The 22979-nt window shown below is 44.2% G+C and overlaps 1 protein-coding gene across 1 annotated transcript in view; it reads right to left on the minus strand.

Annotated features, from left to right (window-relative positions):
- gse1b (Gse1 coiled-coil protein b) overlaps positions 1 to 22979 on the minus strand; it is a 199574-nt gene that overhangs the window by 3987 nt on the left and 172608 nt on the right. Inside the window, exons 4-14 of the mRNA XM_061665999.1 lie at positions 16039 to 16247; positions 10810 to 10973; positions 9602 to 9802; positions 7738 to 7905; positions 7231 to 7595; positions 6820 to 7150; positions 3807 to 4435; positions 2114 to 2226; positions 1769 to 2033; positions 1124 to 1237; positions 426 to 806 (exon numbers count right to left, since the gene is read on the minus strand). Coding sequence (XP_061521983.1) covers positions 426 to 806; positions 1124 to 1237; positions 1769 to 2033; positions 2114 to 2226; positions 3807 to 4435; positions 6820 to 7150; positions 7231 to 7595; positions 7738 to 7905; positions 9602 to 9802; positions 10810 to 10973; positions 16039 to 16247 — 2940 coding nt within the window. The remainder of the gene's footprint in view (positions 1 to 425; positions 807 to 1123; positions 1238 to 1768; positions 2034 to 2113; positions 2227 to 3806; positions 4436 to 6819; positions 7151 to 7230; positions 7596 to 7737; positions 7906 to 9601; positions 9803 to 10809; positions 10974 to 16038; positions 16248 to 22979) is intronic.

Genomic DNA, 22979 nt, shown 5'->3' on the forward strand with positions numbered 1-22979 from the left:
ACGCACCGCTTGCGTACATTTTGACCACAAACTCCACTTTTTCATTAAAAAGGTGTATTATAAATATAGTGAAGTATTGTTGTAAAAGACAATATTTGATACTTCATATACTGTATTTGTACGGCTTGGGGGCGTCGCGGCAGCCGTTGTCTGGCTCCCATTGAACCCGGAAATGTATTTTTAAGCGCGAGTGAAAGCTTATGTGCATTTTGATTGGCTGTACTCTGCGACTCATGAAAATAATTGCTCAACCCGGCACACGCGCGAGAGTTCAGTCGGGTTCGGCCGCATCGCTCGATGCGGGGCAAACTATAGAGAATCGCAATTTTCAATTTCAATACTGCATCGTTTCAGGCGTCGTAAGAGCGATGTCATAACATGAGCCCAGGACAAAAACCTTTAGGATCGTTGCTTGCATTGCTTACCTTTGTGTTTCTGCAGCGCCTTCTGAGTAGACTGCAGCACAGATTCATGGAACTGCTGGGCAAATTCCTCCGGGGTGAAGCTGTCCCACGGTTTGGTGCGTCCATTTATGCTGTGGACGCCCTCCTTAGCCTGGAGAGGGAGCGGGGGCCGCAAGCTGTTCAGCAGGCTGGAACTTCTCTTGGAGACCGGCCCCTCGGTGGCCCCCCGGGCCTTGTCGGGGTAGACAGCTGGAGAAGGAGGATCCTTTGGTCTTAGCGTGTCCCCGAGGGGTTTTGGGTGGCCATTAGGGGACGGGGACAACGGGCAATGTGAGGAGGGGCTGTTCGGCTTGACACTGTGGTGGTCTTCAGATTCTGAGGGTGGCTGGGAACATGCGGAATCTGTAACGATGCCAACATATTTTAAATAATATGATATGCATTTTGGCTTTTAGTTTAGGGTTAGTGAAAACGGACCTCGGTTAAAAAGTTCATCTTGAATGTTTTCTCATTAGCTTAAGCTTCATACATTTTGTTTTGTGAATGTTTTTCCAAGGCAGGGATTTTTTTCGTTTTTGTTTTTAAAACAACACTGCTGTGGACAGAGATTTTATTTATTGGAGAAATGTATGCGTGTACATTCTTTGGAAGAATACATCAAGTGAATAAACTCGCTAATGCGACACCTGAGGAATGAGGAAGTGCTTGATGGGTCCCACCTGTAAGCTGCGCTGGGGGGCTTTTGCACAGCGGATGAGGGGCATGCCTGATGGTATCCAAGGTTACGCTCTTTTCTTTAATGGCTTGAAGCAGCTCCACCGCCCTTTCATTATCTACAAATTGAAAAAAGTAAATACAAATAAATGACTGAATTTCACAATCCTATTGTCATTTGTGGGCAGTGAAACCGTAAAATAAAGGTGTAATAAATGTGTGTGTACAAGAACATTGCAGCTTCAACTAATATAGTCCTCCTTTCAAACTACGGTAAAAAATGCATTATGTATGCAACTTGAATACGCTGTTAATGATACAGGAAATTGAGGGTGAGATGGTGGCATCTGGTGTCAACATGTTAATGAGAGGCGGCTGCATGTAAAGCAGACTGCGCTCAACTGAAGTGAAGCGTCAGCGAGCTGTGGAGCCCGCTGAGAACGACTACAATGCCCGCAGAGCTAATGAGCACGAGATGGTTCTGCTTTGCTCTGCTGGAATGAGATGCAACACTGATATGAGTCACTGATGAAGATGTCAGCATGGCGTGTAAAGGGCGCTGGGTCGATGCTGTGAAGTTTAACCGGTTCACTACAGTCAACACACGTGGGGAGTGGATGCAACAATCTACAAATACTACAGTCTCTTGCCTCTTCTCTGCTGAAGTGTGACATGGGAAAGTCTGAACATAGTGAGGAAGCGCTTCTTTTCCTCCAGCTCCGGTGTTCGGTCCATCTCCTCAGGGGTGAAGCGCGTGCTGAGTTGCGGGGGAGGAGGAGTGCGTTTTGACTGCGAGGCAGCTGGCGAGGGGCTGCGCTCCCTGAGCATCCTCCGCCGCTTTCTTCTCTTCTGCTGCACCAGCTCCTCCCGCCGGCTCACAGTGGTCAGGCTGAACATTCCCAGGAAGTCCAGTTTCTGCACAGAAATGTTGAAAAAGTTCATACTACTACTGCCAAGTCAAGTGGTTTGTGTTAGTGTGTTGGTAGGTGTTTTACCTCTGTGGAGTCATCAAGTTTGAGTGGGGGCTGCTCTGCAACCCTTCTGAGATGTGCCCTCACTTCCTCCTCATCACTTTCATCATATGAGTCATCCAGATCATAGTAGTAACCTGCACAGAACTCACATGTCACCAAAGCCACTGCTAACTACTACTAACTTAGTGTCACCTGCACGTTGCAGTTCCCTATTACTATCAATAAGTACAATTTCAGTCAGCATTGTTTTGTGTTTCATTGTGAAAACTGTATACAGTGGACCCCTGCTAATCGCAGGGAGCGGGTCGAACCACGAATAGCGAAAAACTGCAGATAACTGACACCCATTATAATTGCATTTTTTTTTTTAAATTTTTTTAAATTTTACTTAAAAAAAAAAAACAACTTTAATAAATGGGAGAGACTCCCAATAAGCATTGTCAGAGTTGGTTCCCACCCCCCAAAAAAAAGAAAACGAAAAAGGAATAACAAATGGAAAAAAATGGGTAAATAGGGGAAACAAATGAAAAACAGTCTGCGGGGGTCCACTGTAGACATACATTCAAGGGGTCAAACTGACTATTCGATGACGGTTAGAGGTCAATTAATGGCCAATCGTGTTTTGGCTTGAATAACACTGACGCCACGCTGAAAGCAACAGGCGCTGGATCTGCACATTAAACTAGCAGCCTCAAGTGCGTCGAAATATTTCACTAAAAATGAGACAGTAGCACGGTCATCTGCAAAATATGCAAGTCAAATAACATATATCAAATATCACATAAGAACAAGCGCTGTGCACGTCCATCTGAAAAGGAATCCGCTAACGCTAGCTGACAAACAGCCTAAATTCTCATGCCAGCTGTCAATTATTGAATTTAACAAACGCCCTCCTGTAATGGAAAAAAAGACAGTATACTGCTTTGGCGATGAAACGAGGTTGAGTGGTGGTCCATCAACCTTCTTATTGTGAAAATGAATGGTTCCTGTTGGCCTGACTCAGCACTAACAACGAACCCCCCCCAAAAAAAAACCTTCATCCTTCACCCACTGACACATGGCACACCCCCCTTGACTCACTAATCCAATCACAAATCACAATCAGACGTCTTCACTGCCTCACAGACAGTTGGAACTTCGAAAACTACATTATTGCAAAAGCATTTTGCAATAATGCAAAAGCTCCTGTGATTTTTATTTTGTTTCATTATAGTACTGTTGAGGGTAGCGACCCCGCAGTTGTGTTACGTGAATTGATGTTAGACTTATACAGTTTCCAACTGTCTGCGAGGCCATGAAGGTGCCTGTATGTGATGGGATCAGCGCGTGTCTGAATGTAACTGGATAAGAGAGTAGTTGGGGCGAGACCATATGTCTACGACTGGGAGAGTTAGCTTATATTTGGAGGCCGGGGCAAACAGTTGGCCGCACAGCGAGCTGACAACTGAAGAAATATCAATGACGTCATCGATTAATCGACATCAGCTCGACTGTCATCATGAGAGCGGCGACTACAAAAATTCGGAAGTCGTTCAACCCCTAACAAAAATAATAAAATAACAATCTGTACTATGTGGGACCAACTACACCACACCTTGCGTGGTTGGTCGTGATCGTTATCGTTATTAAGTACTGTGTTGAGTTGAACAGAATTTGATTGCTTGTTGGTCCCATCACGAAGTCTTATGTACTGTAACACTGACAGTGCGAGTACCTTTCTCCTTGGCTTCCCTCTTCCTCTTCTCCTCCAAGTCCAGTTTACTGACCGGCCTTCTGTGCTGCTGAAGAACCTCGTCATAGATCAGCATTGTGTCGGGCACCGTTTCCTGTGGGGCTACCTGTACGACACCTGACCCAGACACCATGCCAACAGCTTGTCCGTGACGACTGTGCCCTTGAAGGCTCTTCAGTCCAGCATTGCTTTTGATAGCTCCTTCCATTTCATACTGGCTGGTCAGTGACATGGACGCCCGGTGCTGGCTGAAGAAAGAGTGGGTGGATTTCTCCAGATCGGCGAGGAATGTACTAGGCTCTGGCAGGCCGGGCGGCCCTCTCGGTTGCAGATACTTCTCCATTGTTCCACTGTCTCTCCTCCTGGCCCCATCCTCATACTTTGAGGGGCCGGGCGGTAGCCTACTGAGCTCAAAGTGTCCCATCCCTGAGGGATCGTGGGTGCGCCGGGACTCTGAGGGTGTCTCTATTAGAGATGCTGGGTTCCACAGAGTCGTGGGAGGCGGAGGGTGATGTTCGCGTGGGGGCTGAGAGGGTTTGGGGGAGATGAGTGGCGGAGGGGCACCTAAGTGGGAATGGAGGTCTCGGCTTCCTGCTTCGTGGTTATTTGGTCTGTGAACACAAAACGCAACATGCTTAGGCATTAATTAGAAAATAGTTCTCATGTATGAATGATATGCATTCAACACACATCACTCCTTAAATGCCTTGCATTAATAATCATTTGTGCACACACACTTGTGTGTGTGCATCATCAAATATCAAATCAAACACAGACACGGTAGCCCGGAGGACTGTGGGGGACGTGGCCAAGACACACTATGTCCTCCAGATACAAATGGTCATTTTGGATCTAATGCGCACCCACATGCACACGGGGTAGACCACATTCATAGAAGTCAAGGAGATATTCTTGGGGAAAGCAGAAAAAGAAATGACAGTAAAGGATTACAGGATGACAATCAGGCTTCCTTTTTCAATCTTTTAGTGGGAAAGAATTTGCACGAAATGGCAAAGTAAGGAACAATATATACTGCAGCCTCACACCCTTGGGGCTGAAGAAGTTATGTAAAGTATATGTAAACATTGTAAATAATTGTTTTCTGGGGGGAAAAAAACACCCCCAAATGGGAAAACTAAAAATACTCCGGTATTGTTTGTTGTGTTTTTTTATATAAAATTACAAAAGGCCAACATTAGCAACTGAAAAACAGCAGAGGAGTATGGTAGTTAAGGAGAAAACGGCAGAGTCAAAAGAGAAAGGCAGATGGACACAGACTACACTGTATCATCAAACCTGGCAGTAGAACTAGAACATACTGCAAGAGCAGCCGCCTCATCAGTGCCTCCTATTTCTGTTTAATATTTCTGTTTGTGAGACTAAATGTGTGTTATCTATAATCTGCAGCGTATGATGTGATTCAGTGATGATACCATCGCGTTACTGATGGTAGACTTGTATGTCCTCGCTGTTCTACTAGTTCAGTATTAACCACAACCCAACTTCTGAGTGAGACAACACAAACAACACATGCATTGAACAAAGGACAGGAAGTCGGAGGCATACGCTGTGCAAGGTTGACAGGATTAGTCAAGAATCTCTCTGCCTTTGTGTAGCTTAGCTGTCCCACCCGCTGCCTGTCTGAAACCCTCCCAAACACATCTCATGAAACAGCAGTTAGCAAGACCCCGTTTTGCACTCTGCATCACCGCCTAAACACGGCTGTCAGTCTTGCCTCCATGTCGGACACAGAAGCGGGCGCGGACAGAAATAGAGTCAATGTGATTCTTCTGGCAGGGTTGATCTTTTTTCAGTCCTGTCTGAAAACAACCCTCGAAAGCTCGTCAGCATTGGAGGCGTCAAAATACTGGCACCACTGACCCGATCTCGGCCCTTGCACACACTCATCTGTGTAGCAGCTAGGGGAAACCATTTGATGAATTCTCGAATTCATGTTTAGGAAAACAACAATCAGTCATCGAGTCATCCTTTTTTCTTTTTTCCCCCCACTGATAATTGGTCCAGTAGCTAAAATAAGTAGGAAGTTGCAAAGATAAAAAGTATTTACTTTAACCCTCATGCAGGAGGCTAAATACAATTTAAGTTAATTTATATTTGGATTAAAATGTATTTTTATTTCAAAAGGGGATATTTTCATAATGTTCAGATTTAAAAAATTATGGTTCATGTGTGTGGATAATTAAAAGCTATAACTTTTTGCACAGCTCTCGCTATCTCTTGTTTTTGCTATAGGATGCGCCTCATTCTTAATTTTTGTCACTTTGGACATACTTTGTACCATCATTTAAATTTTGAAGTAAACTGTGAATAAACCATAAGGAGCGTCTGGAATTTGTCTTTGGCTGACGAAGTTTCAGACAATGAGGGAATGATTGATTGCAACATCCGGCTAAGGCTTCATTGATTACGAACCGACACCTCAATCCATTCACTTTCCACTAATCTGTTTGGTATTTACAGTATTACAAAGTTCGCAACAAAGAATAGGAAGTTAGGGATTATGCGCAACCAACTTCCACATTCGGTAAAACAGGTCGAAGAATTTATGTTTAGGCTTCGTTCGTTTTGACATACATGTACAAATAAATGATATACATGTATTTAACTTTGTCTGAAGACACCAGACATAAAGAAAGGAACATTTTAGAAAGTTCGCGTTGAAACAATGTCATCAGCCCGTAGTTATGCTCATCACAGCATACATAGGAAGTCCGTTAATCTGCAGATTGTTTTACACTTAAATGGTAACATACTAAAACATACTTTTATTATTTGGCCAGCAGCCTGTTTAGGCAGTAGACTTAATTGTAGACTTAATTGTAGACTACTTAAAAGTAGACTTAACGTACAATCAGTGACTTAATTGCTTCAACACAAATTGTGCATATGCAAACAGTTTTTGTATGAATTGTGCAAGGTCACCAAGACAGTATTAAAATGGACGGGAGCTGTCTTCCACCGAACAAATCCTCACCTGTGCAAGTCTGTTCTGTGTTCTGGTGCGTCAGGATTCCGTCCCAAGTCCAGGTGCTGTTCCAGAACCTGCTGGCGGAATTCCGACACCTGGTACTGGCGATCCGCTTTCTCTTGCCGCAGCTTGCGTTGCCTTGCCAACCACCTCTCCTCCTCATTGTTCCTGGGAGCAATTATGGAGGTTGGGAGACCTGTCCCCATGGCGCTGGGCCCCATGTAGAGGCTGTGGCCTGAGATTAGACCAGGGACCGTATGATGCGATTGTACCATTGCAGAGTGGAGTCCTGGCGGGACCGGTTTTGGAGCTGGAAGGGGGGGCTCTTTGGTTTTATCTGTGAAGGAGCAGAAAGATCAGTGGGAGGGTGTTGATAAAACAAAATGATGGTGCGACACAGGCAGCAGTGACACATACCAGCCCGATTAGGGGTGAGTTTTTCTGGCTTGGTTCGGTCCTCCTGCCCTCTCATGGCATGGAGTTCAGCCAGGTAGTGGCTCTCCATAGCCTTGGAGGCTTGCATCTCTTTCTCTCTCAGCGCTTTCTCCTTCTGCCTTTCCAGTTCCTTTTCTCTTTCCCTCTCTTTCTCCCTCTCTCTTTCTCTCTCTCTTTCCCGCTCCCGCTCTCGCTCTCTTTCTCGCTCCCGTTCTCTTTCTCGCTCCAGCTCTCGCTCCCTCTCGCGCTCCCGTTCCTTCTCTCGCTCAGCCTCCCGCTCCCGCTCCTTTTCTCGCTCCCGTTCCCGCTCCCTCTCACGCTGCCGCAGCTCATCCTCCAGCTGAAGCCTGGAGAGAAAAGTCGACGGGCACACAGGTGTAAAGGAACAGGATGGGTTGCATCAAAACAAAACAAAAAAAATAATCACATTTAATATACTAGTGTACAATACATGCTTGTATTTGCATGCCTAAATCAATAGGACTTTACCTCTCAGACTGCAGTGCTGAAAGTGAAGGGTGTGTGAAGTCTCCAGGGTAGCGGACCCCTGATAAGTGCATATGGACTGCGGATGGATGGATGGGGGGTAAAGCGCCCCCTGCTGGTAGTGGATAAAAAGGGGACCTCAAAGCAGAAAGGCAGAACGGGTCATCCATCCTAGGAGAAGAGCGTTGCATGACAAATAAATAAATAAATAATAATAGCATCAGTCTCGCATTGGAACAGCACACCATTCATTGTCATTAACCTTTGTGCCTCTGTCTCCTCAATGAAGAAACAGAGTGTCTCCCAATCTCCAAAGAAAGCAGCAGTGTCTGTCAGCTAGCCTCAATCACTGCACAGCAGCTGTCAGAGTCTGTGTTATGTTGCAACTGTGTGTTGCTTGTGTATATCGGTGACATCCACAGCTCATCCCCTCATTAAACCCATTATAGCGCGGTATGTGATGGCTGCTGCACTTCTCTGATGTTGCGAGGCTGACAGGAGGAAGGGCGGTGGGGGGTGGGACGCGGTTTATGTGAAGGCCTGAAGCAAGAAGGGCCCTTCAACATACACACACACTTCTAGCACACAGTCATACATAATGTAGCGTCAAAATGATCCCATTTGGGGGTTGGGGGGAATCTGCTGCTGGTATTTTTCGAGTGACCGCTGCTGCTCTTGGAAAGATCTACACAACATTAGAACCTCAAAGAAATTCAGATTCCCTTGAAAGGAATATATTAACTTGACGATGCTGATTGTTGTGTTTGTAGCTTGCAGGGGAATACAACTGCACTACAATAGAGTTTTACACCACTGCAAACTACAACCACAAAAGTCAAATTAATATCCAACTGACGGTGGTAATAAATTTGAATTTTCTCATCTTTGTAAAGACATTTTTGAATGCAGCTTTGAGATTAGTTGAGAATAGTTGCCTACAGTGGTGCCCTGATTTACGAGTGACCCGGCTAACGAGAGTTACAAGCCGTGGCTCTGAGCAATTTTTGCTTTGACTGGCTAGAAAGGGATTTGTGGTCCGAGCGCGATATGGTGGCAGCAAACTCAACTCAGGTCACCTCACAACAAGCAGCAGTTTAGCAGATAGTGATCAATTCTGCAAACATAGAGCCTTTAAGCTGTTTATACATCTCATAATGCTTTCAGTAATAAATATCTGAACACAAATGGTGCACCAACACATGTAGGCAGACAATACAACAAACTGAGGAAGTAATTTTCGGCTTTTCCCTGTCACGGGTCACTACAGCGAGTCAACTCTATTTGTTTGGCACAATTTTTACACCAGAGGCCCTTCCTTGATGTAACCCATTTTTATCCAGGCTTGTGACCGACACTGGCTGGGAATTGGTGAACTGACCAGGAATCAAACCCGCACCATCTGCATGAAAGGTAGCTCACAAACAAGTACTGTATTCTTTATTGTCTTCAAAAACACGACAATATTACTGAATATTACTGAGCACTTGTGACTGTCTTCTTTGTGTATAGCTGCATGTCTGTATTATATTGTGCCCTAGTGGCCAAGGCACGAACACCAGAAGGAGCCGCACAATTTATTAATCATGATGCACACTGTTTAATTCTTAATTTTTTACATTCTATTTAACAATGTTAATAATGTATATTTTTGTAGTTTTGTGTAAATAGTATTTACTGTATGTTTTTATAAAGAACAATGGTACAGAGTGCTATTTTTCTTATTTAAAAACAAAACGCTTTTTGGGGAGGCTAGAAAAGATTAATGGCATTTCCATTCATTTTAATGAGAAAGATGATTTCAGATAAAAGTGTTTTGATTTTCAATAGATGTGCCAAGTCAACAAAACGTTTGTATGAAGAGGCCCACCTATACGGCGTGAAGGAGGGGTGAGGCAGGTAGCTGGGATGGTAGTATGCAGCAGCGGCAGCTGCAGTGGCGGGGTCGAGGCCCAATGGCAAAGAGGGCATGCGGAGAGCATCCTCAGTTGTGGCATAGGGCCTAAAACCACGGAGGTACTCTTCTGGTACAGGACCAGGCGGCACGGCATTAGGCAACTGTCTGGGAAGGCTGTTAACATATCAAAAAGGAGGGAGTTGAAGTTGATTGTGTGCAGGGGAAATTGTAACAGTTTCAAAAAAATTATACATATACCGTAATTTCTCGTGTATAATGCGCATTCCCCCCCCACAAAAAGTCAAAAGTCAATAGTTCGCATTATACATAGGTATACGTAAAAAAACTTTCACATTTTATAAATGTATCCCGTCACCTTGAGGTTATGAAAAAGGTGTACACTTTCATTACAATATGCCACCGCCACCTAGAGGTTATAAGAAAGGTGTGGCCTACACTTTCATTTCAATAAGACAGGCGTACGTATAACTGCATATATGTACTGTTGTGCTCATAAGTTTACATACCCTGGCAGAATTTGTGAAATATATATATATATATATTTTTTGTAAATTTTATTTATTTATTTATTTTTAAATACGACTGATGACTGACCAAAAACCATCATTAATATATTTATGGTTATGTTTTGTTTAATGATAATGCTTTTCCGAAATGCTTGACAGTTTGAATTATTTTTTTTGAATTCCATTAAAATAAAATTATATGTGTTTTGCCTGGCCCTTCATGTTTTCTTTAAAGAATTGTACACATCATACAAATTCTGCCCGGGTAATCAATCATATGAGCACAACTGTGTGCTTTCTCATTTAATAGATAAAAGTAGGGCTGTGAATTTCAAAATAAGGGCAAATAATAAAAATAAAGTATTACGTGTTCAAATAAAGTGCTAAACTTCAGAATAATTATTTGAAAAAACAAACAAAATACAGATAATACTTCATGTTTTGATCATATGGGTAGAAGCAAAATCATGCATTGTAAAAATGCATTATACATAGGTAGAAGGGTTTCCAGAATTTTGAGGTCAACATTGGGGGTGCGTATTATACATGGGTGCACATTATACACGAGAAATTACAGTATATAATACAAATAGCAGATTGGGTGAGCATCTCATTCCAAAGTTTAAAAGGTATTCAACGCATGGCGACACTCACTTGAGCGGCTGGAAACGCGAATCCTGCATCACAGCGCCAGGGGGGAGACCAAAGGCATAAGGATTTCCCAGGAGGTGGGCAGGGACTGAGGGGCCCTTTTCCTGGGGGAGGGTCCCCTCTGCACCCAGCCGTTCCCTGCTGGCCCCACGAGGCCCCGAATCAGCCTGGGGGGGAAGATGCAACCAGAGAGTCTTAGTCATTGTTTGAGCAGACATGTGACCGACACGCTTGTCAGTGTTGATGGAGCCCATCCTGTGAGGGAAAAAAAAAAAAGAAGTCTGTTTACGATTCAGAAGTCTCTCTCACCGCCTCTCCTTACACCTCAGCCATCTACAGCAATTCCCTACAAATATAAAACCATTCCATCATTTCTCTGGGCATATACAGTATGCTGTATATACCCCAAACAGGACATGCCCAAAGTCACAAAAACAACTAAATCTAAGCAAGAAACGTCATCCCGAAGCTCATTAAGAATGTGGTAATGTACAGTGGGTACAGAAAGTATTCAAATATTTCACTCTTTTTTATATTGCAGGCATTTGCTAAAATCATCAAGAAGTTATTTTTTTCCGCACAATGTGAACACAGCACCCATATTGACAGAAAAAAATTTGAATTGTTGACATTTTTGCAGATTTATTAAAATAGAAAGACTGAAATATCACACAACCATAAATATTCAGACCCTTTGCTCAGTATTTAGTAGAAGCACCCTTTTAAGCTAATACAGCCATGAGTTTTTTTGGGAATGATGCAAGTTTTTCACAGCTGGATTTGAGGATCATCTGCCATTCCTCCTTTCAGATCCTCTCCAGTTCTGTCAGGTTGGATGGTGAACGTTGGTGGGCAGACATTTTCAGGTCTTTCCAGAGATGCTCAATTGCGTTTAAGTCAGGGCTCTGTCTGGGCCATTCAAAATCAGTCACGGAGTTGTTCTGAAGCCACTCCATTATTTTAGCTGTGTGCTTAGGGTCATTGTCTTTTTTGAAGGTGAACCTTGGCTCAGTCTGAGGTTCTGAGCACTCTGGAGAAGGTTTTCATCCAGGATATCCTTGTAATTGGCCTGATTCATCTTTTCTTCGATTGCAACCAGTCTCCCTGTCCTTGCAGCTGAAAAACACACCCACAGCAAGATGCTCCCCCCACCATGCTTCTCTTTTGGGACTCTATTGGACAGGTGATGAGAAGTGCCTGGTTCTCTCCACACTTAGCGCTTAGAATTATGGCCAAAAGGTCTATTTTGGTCTCATCACACCAGAGAATCTTATTTTTCACCATCTTGGAGTCCTTCAGGTGTTTTTTAAACAAACTCCATGCGGGCTTTCCTGTCTTGCACTGAGGAGAGGCTTCCGTCGGGCCACTCTGCCATAAAGCCCCGACTGGTGGAGGACTGCAGTGATGGTTGAATGTCTAGAACTTTCTCCCATCTCGCAACTGCATCTCAGGAGTTTAGCCACAATCATCTTTGGGTTCTTCTTTACCTCTCTCACCAAGGCTGTTCTCCCCCAATTGTCGGACGGCCAGCTCTAGGAAGGGTTCTGATCGTCCCAAACGTCTTCCACTTCAGGATTATGGAGGCCACTGTGCTCTTAGGAGCCTTAAGTGCAGCAGAATTTTTTTTTGTAACCTTGGCCAGATCTGTGCCTTGCCGCAATTCTGTCTCTGAGCTCTTCAGGCAGTTCCTTTGACCTCATGTTTCTCATTTGCTCTGACATGCACTATGAGCTGTAAGGTCCTATATAGACAGGGTCGTGGGTTTCCTAATTAAGTATCAGTATAATCAAACACAGCTGGACTCCAATGAAGGTGTAGAACCATTTTAAGGATGATCAGAAGAAATGGAAACCACCAGTTAAATATATGAGTGTCACAGCAAAGGGTCTGAATACTTACAGCTGTGTGATATTTCAGTTTTCCTTTTTTAATAAATCAACAAAAATATCAACAATTACGTTTGTTTTCTCTCAATATGGGGTGCTGTGTGTACATTACCGAGGAAAAAAAATTACTTAAATGATTTTAACAAATGGCTGCAATATAACAAAGAGTGAAACATTTAAGGGGGTCTGAAAACTTTCCGTACCCACTGTACAGCATCACCACATGAACAATGACTTCCTGGATTATGTGTGCACATCTTCCACACAAAAACATCCACAGGGAAGGCAACATCCAAAGAGAAACATCCTGCTGCCTGTGTTTCTTGTCAATCCTACATCTCTGACACCTCCCTCTCTGCCTTTGGCAGCATGCTTAGACTCACTTATCCAATTCCACAACACACACGCGCGCACACACACACACACGCACACACACACCGTTTCAGAGGTACAAAGAGGGCGCTCTCCCACTCCTGCTGAGGGAGTGGGAGAGCGCTTTCTGAAAGCTTTGGTTTCCCTTTGGCAACAAATGCAATTGCTGAACAGAGAATCTTGCAACCTTTGTATAAAACAAATCCCATTCAGTGAGACATTACCCTCTGCATTGTGTTTCTGCAACCAGTGACCCAAGCTGACACTGATGTGCAACATCCATCCTCAAATGCCCCCTAATGTTTACTCCACACATCTTTCTTTGTTTCGTAGATACACATTTCCACAGATCGCTCCTTGTTTGTTGGGCTTCACTAAAAAGGAAGCTGCTTCACTCTCTCAAACAGCAAGGAGATCACATTCCAAAAACAGACAAGCAGAAAGGATGTTCTTATACGTACATACGGTATATAGTCTTGTGAACTGAGCACGTTCCGAGTCCTGTCCCTCCCAAAAATTATATAGTTGCAAAACTGACAATGAACCTTTCCTTTTCCTATCTTGCTTTGTTTAGGGCTTAAAGCAGCATCTATAATGTATATCTACTTGAGAAGATTATGTGTGAGGACGATCAGCATACAGTGCAAAACTATATTGACTGCAATACTCTATATAAATTTTTTAATATCATGACCACAGACAAATTTTTGTTACATAAAACACATTGCAAGCAACGCTGTTTAACCTTTTAATTCTATGACGAATTCGAATTTGAATGAAAATGTGTCAAATCAAGATCATACACCGAGGTTAGTGTGAAAGGGTTTTCATAATGACGGCAGTGACTCAGTAACTGTTAGTTGGTGCAACGCCCAGATGATGATTACCGCGAGAATCAACTGTTCCTTTCCACCCAATTTCACAGAAATCCCATCATAAGAGGATGAAACAAAGCACTGCGTTGCTGCTGCTTTTCTGCGATTGCCTTACCACCGTCACTGCACGTCCTTATCATGTTTCATGGAAACAACAAACGCACATTTGAATGAAAATGTTTAAGCATAGCTATCCAGCCCTATGAAAATTATTTTATGTTTGCACAAGCACATTTGTGTATAAACGAAGGTACAAACGGCTGTACCAAAGACACAGGTTACAATCCACATAAGAAAGAACTCAATCACCCAGGTACTACTACATCTATGCAGACATTAGACTTTGACCACTGACTTCTCTTTAACAGCAGCTTGTTACGCATGCACGCACATGTACAAGTGCGCAGTCTCAAAGACACAATCCATTTACTGCCATCTTCCTCGGAGCGAGCCGGGCCCAGTAACCTTGCGTGGCTGAGAGACCCTGCACATTGTAGAGTGCTCGTTTACGCCTCTCAGATGGAGTCCTGAGTCTAAATTGCCAATTAAAAAGCAATTACTGGCCGCAGCGGGAGCAAAATCCTGCAGTCATTAAAGCAAAATGCCAACGCACCAAACCCTCCTTCCATCACTGCCTTGGCCATTACCCCGCCTATGAAAGACTGGCTCATCTCAGGGACACTGAATAGAAAGCAGGGCTCATATTGTATGTTAACACAGCTACAAACAAGCTTTTATTACAGACTGTAAAGGGGTTTAAAGATAACCCCACAGCCTCCATGCTAACCGTTTTCTTTTAATTGAGTGACCTCTACGGCCTTATGGCTCTCTAGGACCACGAGGGTCATTGTGCTCACTGAAGGGGCATAGCAGTCAGGCTATTATGATGCCACCTTTTGCATCTCTGGTGTTGCACTTGCCCACCCCAGCTTCTCTGTCCACATCAATTGCCTCAACCTCGTCATTCTTCTGCTCCACAAAGCCGCTGGAGGCCCGACAAACCTGGTGACACGACCTTTCCATTTCTATAGTGACTTCTTTCATACACAAACGCAGGCACACAAACATGTAAACTAACAAACAGCCTTATTTACAAAAAGAAAACCCGTTTTCAATTTAAGTAACTGAATTGGTGACACTCTTGAACGGCAATAGACACTCCCTCCACTCCAATCTCTGGCTGACCCTTGAAATCTTCAAGTGTTATTTTGTAAAAAGCCATCACTAAGCTGAGTGAGGGTCATTGGGGGGGATCTTGTCCAGACAAGAGGACAATGGTCTGAATAACACTCGCATATTTCAAGCTGCGTGACCTCCTCACTGGCTGTTTGCTGTGCCCCCCCCCCCCCCCCCCCCCCCCATTTCCTCTCACCCTATCCCTTCGGATCCATCAAACTGTGCCCAGACCAGTTTGTGCATGGTGCCAGGCAAGTGCTGTCCATAACCGTGTGCTTGGCCTCCACCATTAGCCCTGAGCTGAGATAAGAAGGCTTAAAGCAAGGCCATAATCCATAATCCACTCCTTATCAAAGCAAGCAGCTCTCCCTCCCTCCCTCTTTCTAATGCCCCACTACATAACAGCAACTGTGTGTCAGGACTCATGAGGCGGAGGATGCACTTGACTGCGTGGGTGAGGAAGGCGGGACTAGAAGTGTAGTTGGAGGAGGGGGAGGAGCCCAAGGGCTGTGGACTTTGCAGGAGCTGCTCCAAGGGCAAGAGGGCTAAGTAGGGAGGCTGTCACCTTGGTGTCCCAGGGGCGGCGGGCATTGTTTAAGTCAAGGAGCCAAAGAAGGTGGGTAGTGGTGGGATGAGGGGATAGTGAACTCAGGCACACACTCATTGCCCCACTAGCTTTGTCAAATGTACAAATGTCACATATGTAGCACCCTAATCTTGAGTAACAGGTCAGCGAAAAAAAAAAATCCATTAATCCTTCGTGAGCCTATCTGCGTGCACGCTTGTGCTAACTGGCAAGCTGAAGAATAAACACTCCATCGCCTCTTAGACGGCACACAAGGAAATACAAGGAGGATACAGCCTAAAAATAGAACAGCTTTCGCAAGGGGTTATTTTTTTAATTTTTTTTTTTTATTTATTACCTGGCGTCCCTCACTCCTCCAGAGGCCGTTGCTAGTCTTGGTTGGAGCAATTGTGACGACGGGCGGAGTGTTTTGCACGCTGTGGCCTGTTGGGGGAACCAGTACAGGCCCTGGACAGAGAGGACCCCTCTTGGGCGTACTGACTGGAGAGCTGTGGTTGGTGGCTGGCGACGACACTGGGGAAGATTCACTGCTGATGGAGGAGGCAACTGGGGAAAGACAGGGAAGAGAAATTAGTGTAGTAACAATGATATTATCCTGCTTTACACAAGGAGAACTGATTAGTGAGGATGTAACAACATCTAAATCTCATGGTTCGGTTTTATCACAGTATTAATCTCACGGTACGATGATTATTGCAATCCCGTGGGGAAGCCCACGATATGGCAGGAAGGTTCACGCCACAGCACAGGTGGGGTAGAGAGGCGCATGCAAGCAGAATCAAAAGACCGCACTTTTTCTTGCTGGCAGAGTCCTACTTGATAGGCTTAAGTAGTTTGTGCGCTTTCCCACTGGTTTTTGTGCAGAAAAATTATAAATTACCCTGCACTTCTATCCTTGTCCAGCCAATGTTTACATTCGTTTACGTCCAAAATGATATCATTGCGGCAACAATAATCATGCTATGCTCACAATAACAAAACTGTCCATTGAGAAGTTGTCTGTTCACCTATTTGACACCTATTTATTGTCATGTTTTTTTATTTATAACATTATCAATTGAATAATGCCTGGCGGCACGGTGTACGACTGATTAGAGTGTCTGCCTCACAGTTCTGAGGACTGGGGTTCAATCCCTGGCCCCGCCTGTGTGGAGTTTGCATGTTCTCCCCCGTGCCTGCATGGGTTTTCTCCGGGCACTCCGGTTTCCTCCCACATCCCAAAAATATGCATGGTAGGTTAATTGACAACTCTATATTGCCCGTAGGTGTGAATGTGAGTGCAAATGGTTGTTTGTTTATGTGTGCCTTGCGATTGGCTGGCAACCAGTTCAGGGTGTACCCCGCCTCCTGCCCGATGATAGCTGGGACAGGCTCCAGCACGCCTGCGACCCAAGTGAGGAGAAGAGGCTCAGAAAATGGATCGATGGATGAAGAATGCCTTCTAACAGTGATTCCTTTGCTTAAGTCCAAAAATTTAAGTCAAGTCAGAAACACAGGAACACTCCTAAATGCAGCACAGAAATCCTTATTTTCTTTTTCTCCGCTTAGTGACATGCTTAAATTCGGTGAGTCGTCTCCTCTGATCTGAGAGTGGAAGAGATGGGGCTGGCCAAACAGCAACCACCACAACCTGCTTAAAAAAAAAATCATAACAGGAAATACTGGTCTGTAGCGGTTCTGTGAACAGGGTTTAGTTTGGATAGTAGGGCTGCTGTTCAGTTCTTTTTTTCCAGCAATCACATTTAATGTTTCTAACTTTCAAGGGAATGTATGGTAATTTCTTGGAAAAACGATGTACAACCCCAATTCCAATTAAATTGGGACCTTGTGTTAAACATAAATTAAAACAGAATACAATGAACGTGTTGCAGCCATAAAATTCAAAGTTAATGATTCTTTGCTAAAAACAATCAAGTTTATCAGTTTGAACATTAAATATCTTGTCTCTGTTGTGTATCCACTTAAATATAGGTCGAACATGATTTGTAAATCATTGTATGTTATTATTTATGTTTAACACAACGTCCCAACTTCATTGGAATTGGGGTTGTAGATCAAGATATCTCTATGCAAAAAAAAAAAAAAAAAAAAAGACATTGAAAAATTGTCTTTTATAACAAATAAGAATCCTTCATTCATTATTGATTTTCCAGATTCATAGATCAAGACAATTTGTTCAAATGCCCATCCCTCACTGAAGACAAAAAGGGGATTGTAGCACTACAATAGCAACAGATAGCACACTTAAAAGGCCAGATGTATGGCCCTAGGCACCTATTATAGCATGACACTGATTAGGATGAGCAGCCCTTTGAGAGTCTCAACAGACTCCGGAAACGTTGCACGAGTGTCAAACACTCATCGTGAATATACATAGTTGCACATACATTTGCAATTCCGCTGCATGCACGCACACAAACATACACATCAGGTGGTGAGAAGCTGGCCCAATGAGCTTCTTTGCCGCTCTGAGGCTTGCTTAACAAAACCCTCCAGGGACAGCCTGTAGCTGAGGGTCACAGTCTGGTCACATGCCTCGCTTTCCTCACTTCTCACTTTCCCTCTTTGTAGTCCAAACGCTCCCAAATGATACACTCACATTCACACATCACAGCAATTTCAGTTTCAAGACCACACATATTTACTGTATCTGTCTGTATGCTGATAACTATGATTCCTCACAAGGGTGCCCAATATCCCTATCCTTTCTTCTATAATCTTGACCAGCGGGTCTACTTGGCTCATCAAAAAGCAGCATTACGCAGTCAAACTGGGTCACAACCAATTCAATGGGACCTACACTACAGCGTGGGAGCAAGAACAGAAGATGAGTACAAAAAATGCACATCCTTGAGCAGGTAGTTGGAACGTCTACAAGCTCGCAAGCAGCCCCACAAAAGAAAGACAGTTGAAACCGCAGGCCACTTTCAGATCTACTTTCTCCCCACCATCAACGAAAACCACAGGCCTCTTCCATATCGCCATTTCTTCCAAGCGACGGTTACCGTGGTAACTGAACAGACAACATCCTCTCATGGTGTGTGCGGTCAGGGAATTGACTGATTTTAAACATCTTATTCTAACTAATAACACTAAATAACGGAAGGAATCAATAACGTCAGTAAGGCGACGGTCCAGAAATCTGAAGATCTACGGTGGGGTTGGAGTGTGTAGTTGGCTAGAATAGTGAGGTGAGACATGAGCATGAAAAATGAGATGGGTGGTGACTGGGGGTTAAAAAAATAAAGTGAGAGTGCAAAAGAGTTGTGAGGCGAGGCAAGAGGTGGAGCGGAAAGGAAACAGGGGTATTGATGGGGGTGCGTCGGGGGGCATATCTTGTCTACACAAAGGCAATTAGTAGGTTAATCCTCCCCTCTCACCTCGGAGAGCCATGACTTTCCCCTGCAAGACTTGGTCAATCAATAGCTGCCCACTCAGCCTGGGGAATGGAGGTACACTTAATACAGCTCTTGTGTCACAGACTATTCACTGACCACACACATACACACTAACTATGCTCTATAAGGATGGGGGAACAAATGAAGCTGGAAGGATAGAAGAGGCAGAGATGAGAGGAGCAGTGAGCACAGTGATACTGTACTGCTAAGCAACAGACCGCCGCTCCATTTATTTCTCCCGCCCGTCTCCCCCACAAGCCCTCCTCTCATCTCCTCTGTTTCGTCCTCCTTTTCTGTTAAAAACAGAAAAGACTGGAGGAGAGGCGGAGCAGCCTAAATAATTAAGTGAGCAGGAAGAGAAGCAAAACAGGTGAGTGGAAATAAGAGCGAGCTATCCAACAACAAAAATATTTACACAAAACGTTGCCGCAGTTCTTGAACAAGATGTTGACCAAAAATCAAACCACTCTAACTCCTTTTCCATTAAAAGGCCAATATCTATTATTCTAAATATAAAAATGCTACTATTGTCGTAACATACTTAATGGATGTCATGTCTAAAATATGTGCCTCTTCTTCGATATACACTAACAGTGACTGTGGCTTCCTGTACGGAAACAAGGCAATGCCCAAACTACAGTACCCTCATACAGTATTGATTGTTGATTAATCATGTCTTGAGGTGATTATGTCAAAAAATGTGTGCATTACTTGGCTGCAACCAGTTGAGTCACTGCTGATTTTGACCAGTCAACTAATTTGTAGTCTGAAGAAGAACAACACGTCAGCTATGGTAAGGTCAGCACACATATACAGACCTTTGCTATGGGACAACTCTTACAGAAAGCTATAAGTACTTCATTTTGCTGTATGTGGCATTTCATGTGGAGAGGTTTGCTATTTGGAAAAACAAACCACAGTATCTTTTTCATACATAATTGATAGAAAAAGTATATTTTAGGCGGCACGGTGGCCGACTGGTTAGAGCGTCAGCCTCACAGTTCTGAGGACCCGGGTTTAATCCCTGGCCCCGCCTGTGTGGAGTTTGCATGTTCTCCCCGTGCCTGCGTGGGTTTTCTCCGGGCACTCCGGTTTCCTCCCACATCCCAAAAACATGCATTAATTGGAGACTCTAAAATTGTCCGTAGGTGTGACTGTGAGTGCGAATGGTTGTTTGTTTGTATGTGCCCTGCGATTGGCTAGCAACCAGTTCAGGGTGTACCCCGCCTCCTGCCTGATGATAGCTGGGATAGGCTCCAGCACGCCCGCGACCCTAGTGAGGAGAAGCGGCTCAGAAAATGGATGGATGGAAGTATATTTTAGAAAAAGAGAGGAACCCAGAGTAGGGCTGGGAAACAACAACAAAAATTGAGTAACTCGGCTAAGTCGACTTCAAAAACTGGTTGATCTAGAATTTAAGCATCAAAGCTCTGCCGGGACCAAAAAAAAAAAAAAAGAAAGTTCCTCCTGGAACCATGTTTGCGCCGCCGGAACCAATGTTTCAGACTCACATTTACTGCAGATGGACACAGTGTTGGGCACCTGATAAACTTTACCAAAAACAACAAAGGTGCATCAATGTACATATAACATGATTGATGTGATGTGAGTGAGCTGAATGGGAGCTACCGTTTTTTTAACCTAAAATGGTAATCGCTATTCTACTAATGCTAATTGTGAATGCAAACTGTTTAGCAAAGGCAATTAGTCTAGTACTTGACGAAATATCGATAGGATAATTGATTCTAAAGATTCGATCGTGACAGCCCTTCTCGAGAAATAGGCCACAAGAAGTGATGAGAGAATGTGAGCACCAGGGTGTTTGATTTATGCGACGCTTCTTGTGTCCTCTATTACAAGTCTCCCAGACTGCCTCCGCACTTGACCGCTCGAGCTGAGCCACACATGCGCACACATAAATGACAAACAACAGACCAAGCTGTTGTCATAGGCTTTGTTCTCTTGCGGATGCTTTCCCTTTATCCATTGACCTCATCAAAGAAAAGCCCCCCCCCAAAAAAACGTCAGGCTCTGTGATAGATGTAGAGATGCACAAAGTGTGTGCTACTGTGCCAAGAGAAGATGGCGGATTAAAATAATGGGGGGAGAGGGGATATTCTGTCTTCTGCTGACTACACAACTACAAACTGTACATTGCGCTTTAATGCAGCACTGTAACTGAGGAGGGTCACGCAAGAAATCCGGTTATGCTATATGGAGGAGGGTGCGTTGTGTCAGTCGGGCTTGTTTGTGAGTGTGTCAGTAACAGTCACAGCCTGAAGGCTTTTGCCTTGAAGGTGCATGCAAAGCACAGCCAGGCTGTGCAAGCTTCAGGCAGGCTCCAGATGGAGAGGTCACAGACATACTTCCTCACTGTCCCAGCATGCTCCTAGAAACAAGGAGAGCCTCCGGACACATGCACACAAACACGTACCTTACAGTCACACCAGAAGCTGACAAAGACCTCAGGTTTTCACAAATCTGATAATTACTATCAAATCTTTCAGGGGGGTTGGGTTCCTTTGCCAATGCACTCCACTATCTTGTGCCCCTTTGTTCTCTCTCTTCCTAGTCCCTATTTCCAGGGATGGTACAACAGTTGGTATGAAGCCAGTGATGAAATTCTGATGATGTGTCTACAAGCGTGTGAGAGGAAACAACTGCGAGAACTAAACCCAGATCTGCCTAATTAATCACATATCAGCGGGCTGGGCTTTTGGAGGCAGAGTGTTATCAGCGCTGTGCGTGTGTGTGTTGTCTGCCCCTCCGATGCTCATTATCCATCACTCTTCAGCACAGCTCTCAGTACTCAGAACTGTTCATTATATTTGCTACAGACAAGTGAAAATTCGTGTCTGGGTTTGCACGTGTGCAAATAAACAGCGACGGTGCTAGAGTGCTTAAATGAGTTCAGTAGCTGCTGGTGGTAATAGCAGCACTCAAACCAAAGCTAAGTCCTCCAGGCCGTAGGACGGTGAGTCATGGTATCCCATATACAGTACGGTGCACAACTCATCTAACAATGGCGTCAGAGATTGAGAGTTAAGGTAGCTCATGAAAATATGGCAAGCTGCAGCTTGCTTACAAGGTTTCAAAGACAACTATTTGCATGCGTGGGGGTGTTGGGGTGTGTTGCCTATAAATACAGGCTCAGAAGACAGAGATGGCTGGAGCTCCAGGGGTGACATGCCTCTACCCACCCCAGGGTCATGGCTCAGAACACAAGCAGAGTTGCCCCCGATGCCCCGACGGCTGACTCACATACACATCACATCCGAGACCTGTCAGGCGGTACAGTCAGCAGGCCTCAAAAATAGCAAACTACTTTTTTTTTTTGTGGTTAAAAAAAAAAAAAAAAAAAGGTTCTCGGCTTTATCAGCAATTATCTGGTGGCTTGTTTTTTTTTTTTTTAATACAACAACAAAAAAATAGAACCCTTTAACTTGGCGTTCACATATTTTCATCTCGCAGCAGGATGGGAAGAATATCAAAAAGCAAGACAGGGCAATAAGAAGAAAAAATATCCTATAAAAAGACAAGTCCTAGACAAAAAAAAAAAGTGAAGTAGAAAGTAATAGAGCGTGCATGCAGGGTTGAGAAGTGAAGTGAGATGAAGGGGAGATGGATCAAGAGGGAGGTGATGAGAGCCGAGTCCTCTCTCTATCTGCACGTAATAAATCATTTGCAGGGGAGCAACGTGTCTGGGGACAGCCAGGATGCTGAGCCAGGCCAAGGGTGGAACACAGGGCTAGCTGCGTCTCTACATAAGCTAGATATGAGCACACACAAACACACACAGGCCTCTATAAACTCAAACACAGATAGGGAGCGAGAAAGTCACAAAGTGGTCACACTGGAAAGTAAGTTTGAATGGGCTAGT

Source organism: Phycodurus eques, chromosome 2 (assembly GCF_024500275.1).
Source record: "Phycodurus eques isolate BA_2022a chromosome 2, UOR_Pequ_1.1, whole genome shotgun sequence".
Classification (NCBI taxonomy): Eukaryota; Metazoa; Chordata; class Actinopteri; order Syngnathiformes; family Syngnathidae; genus Phycodurus; species Phycodurus eques.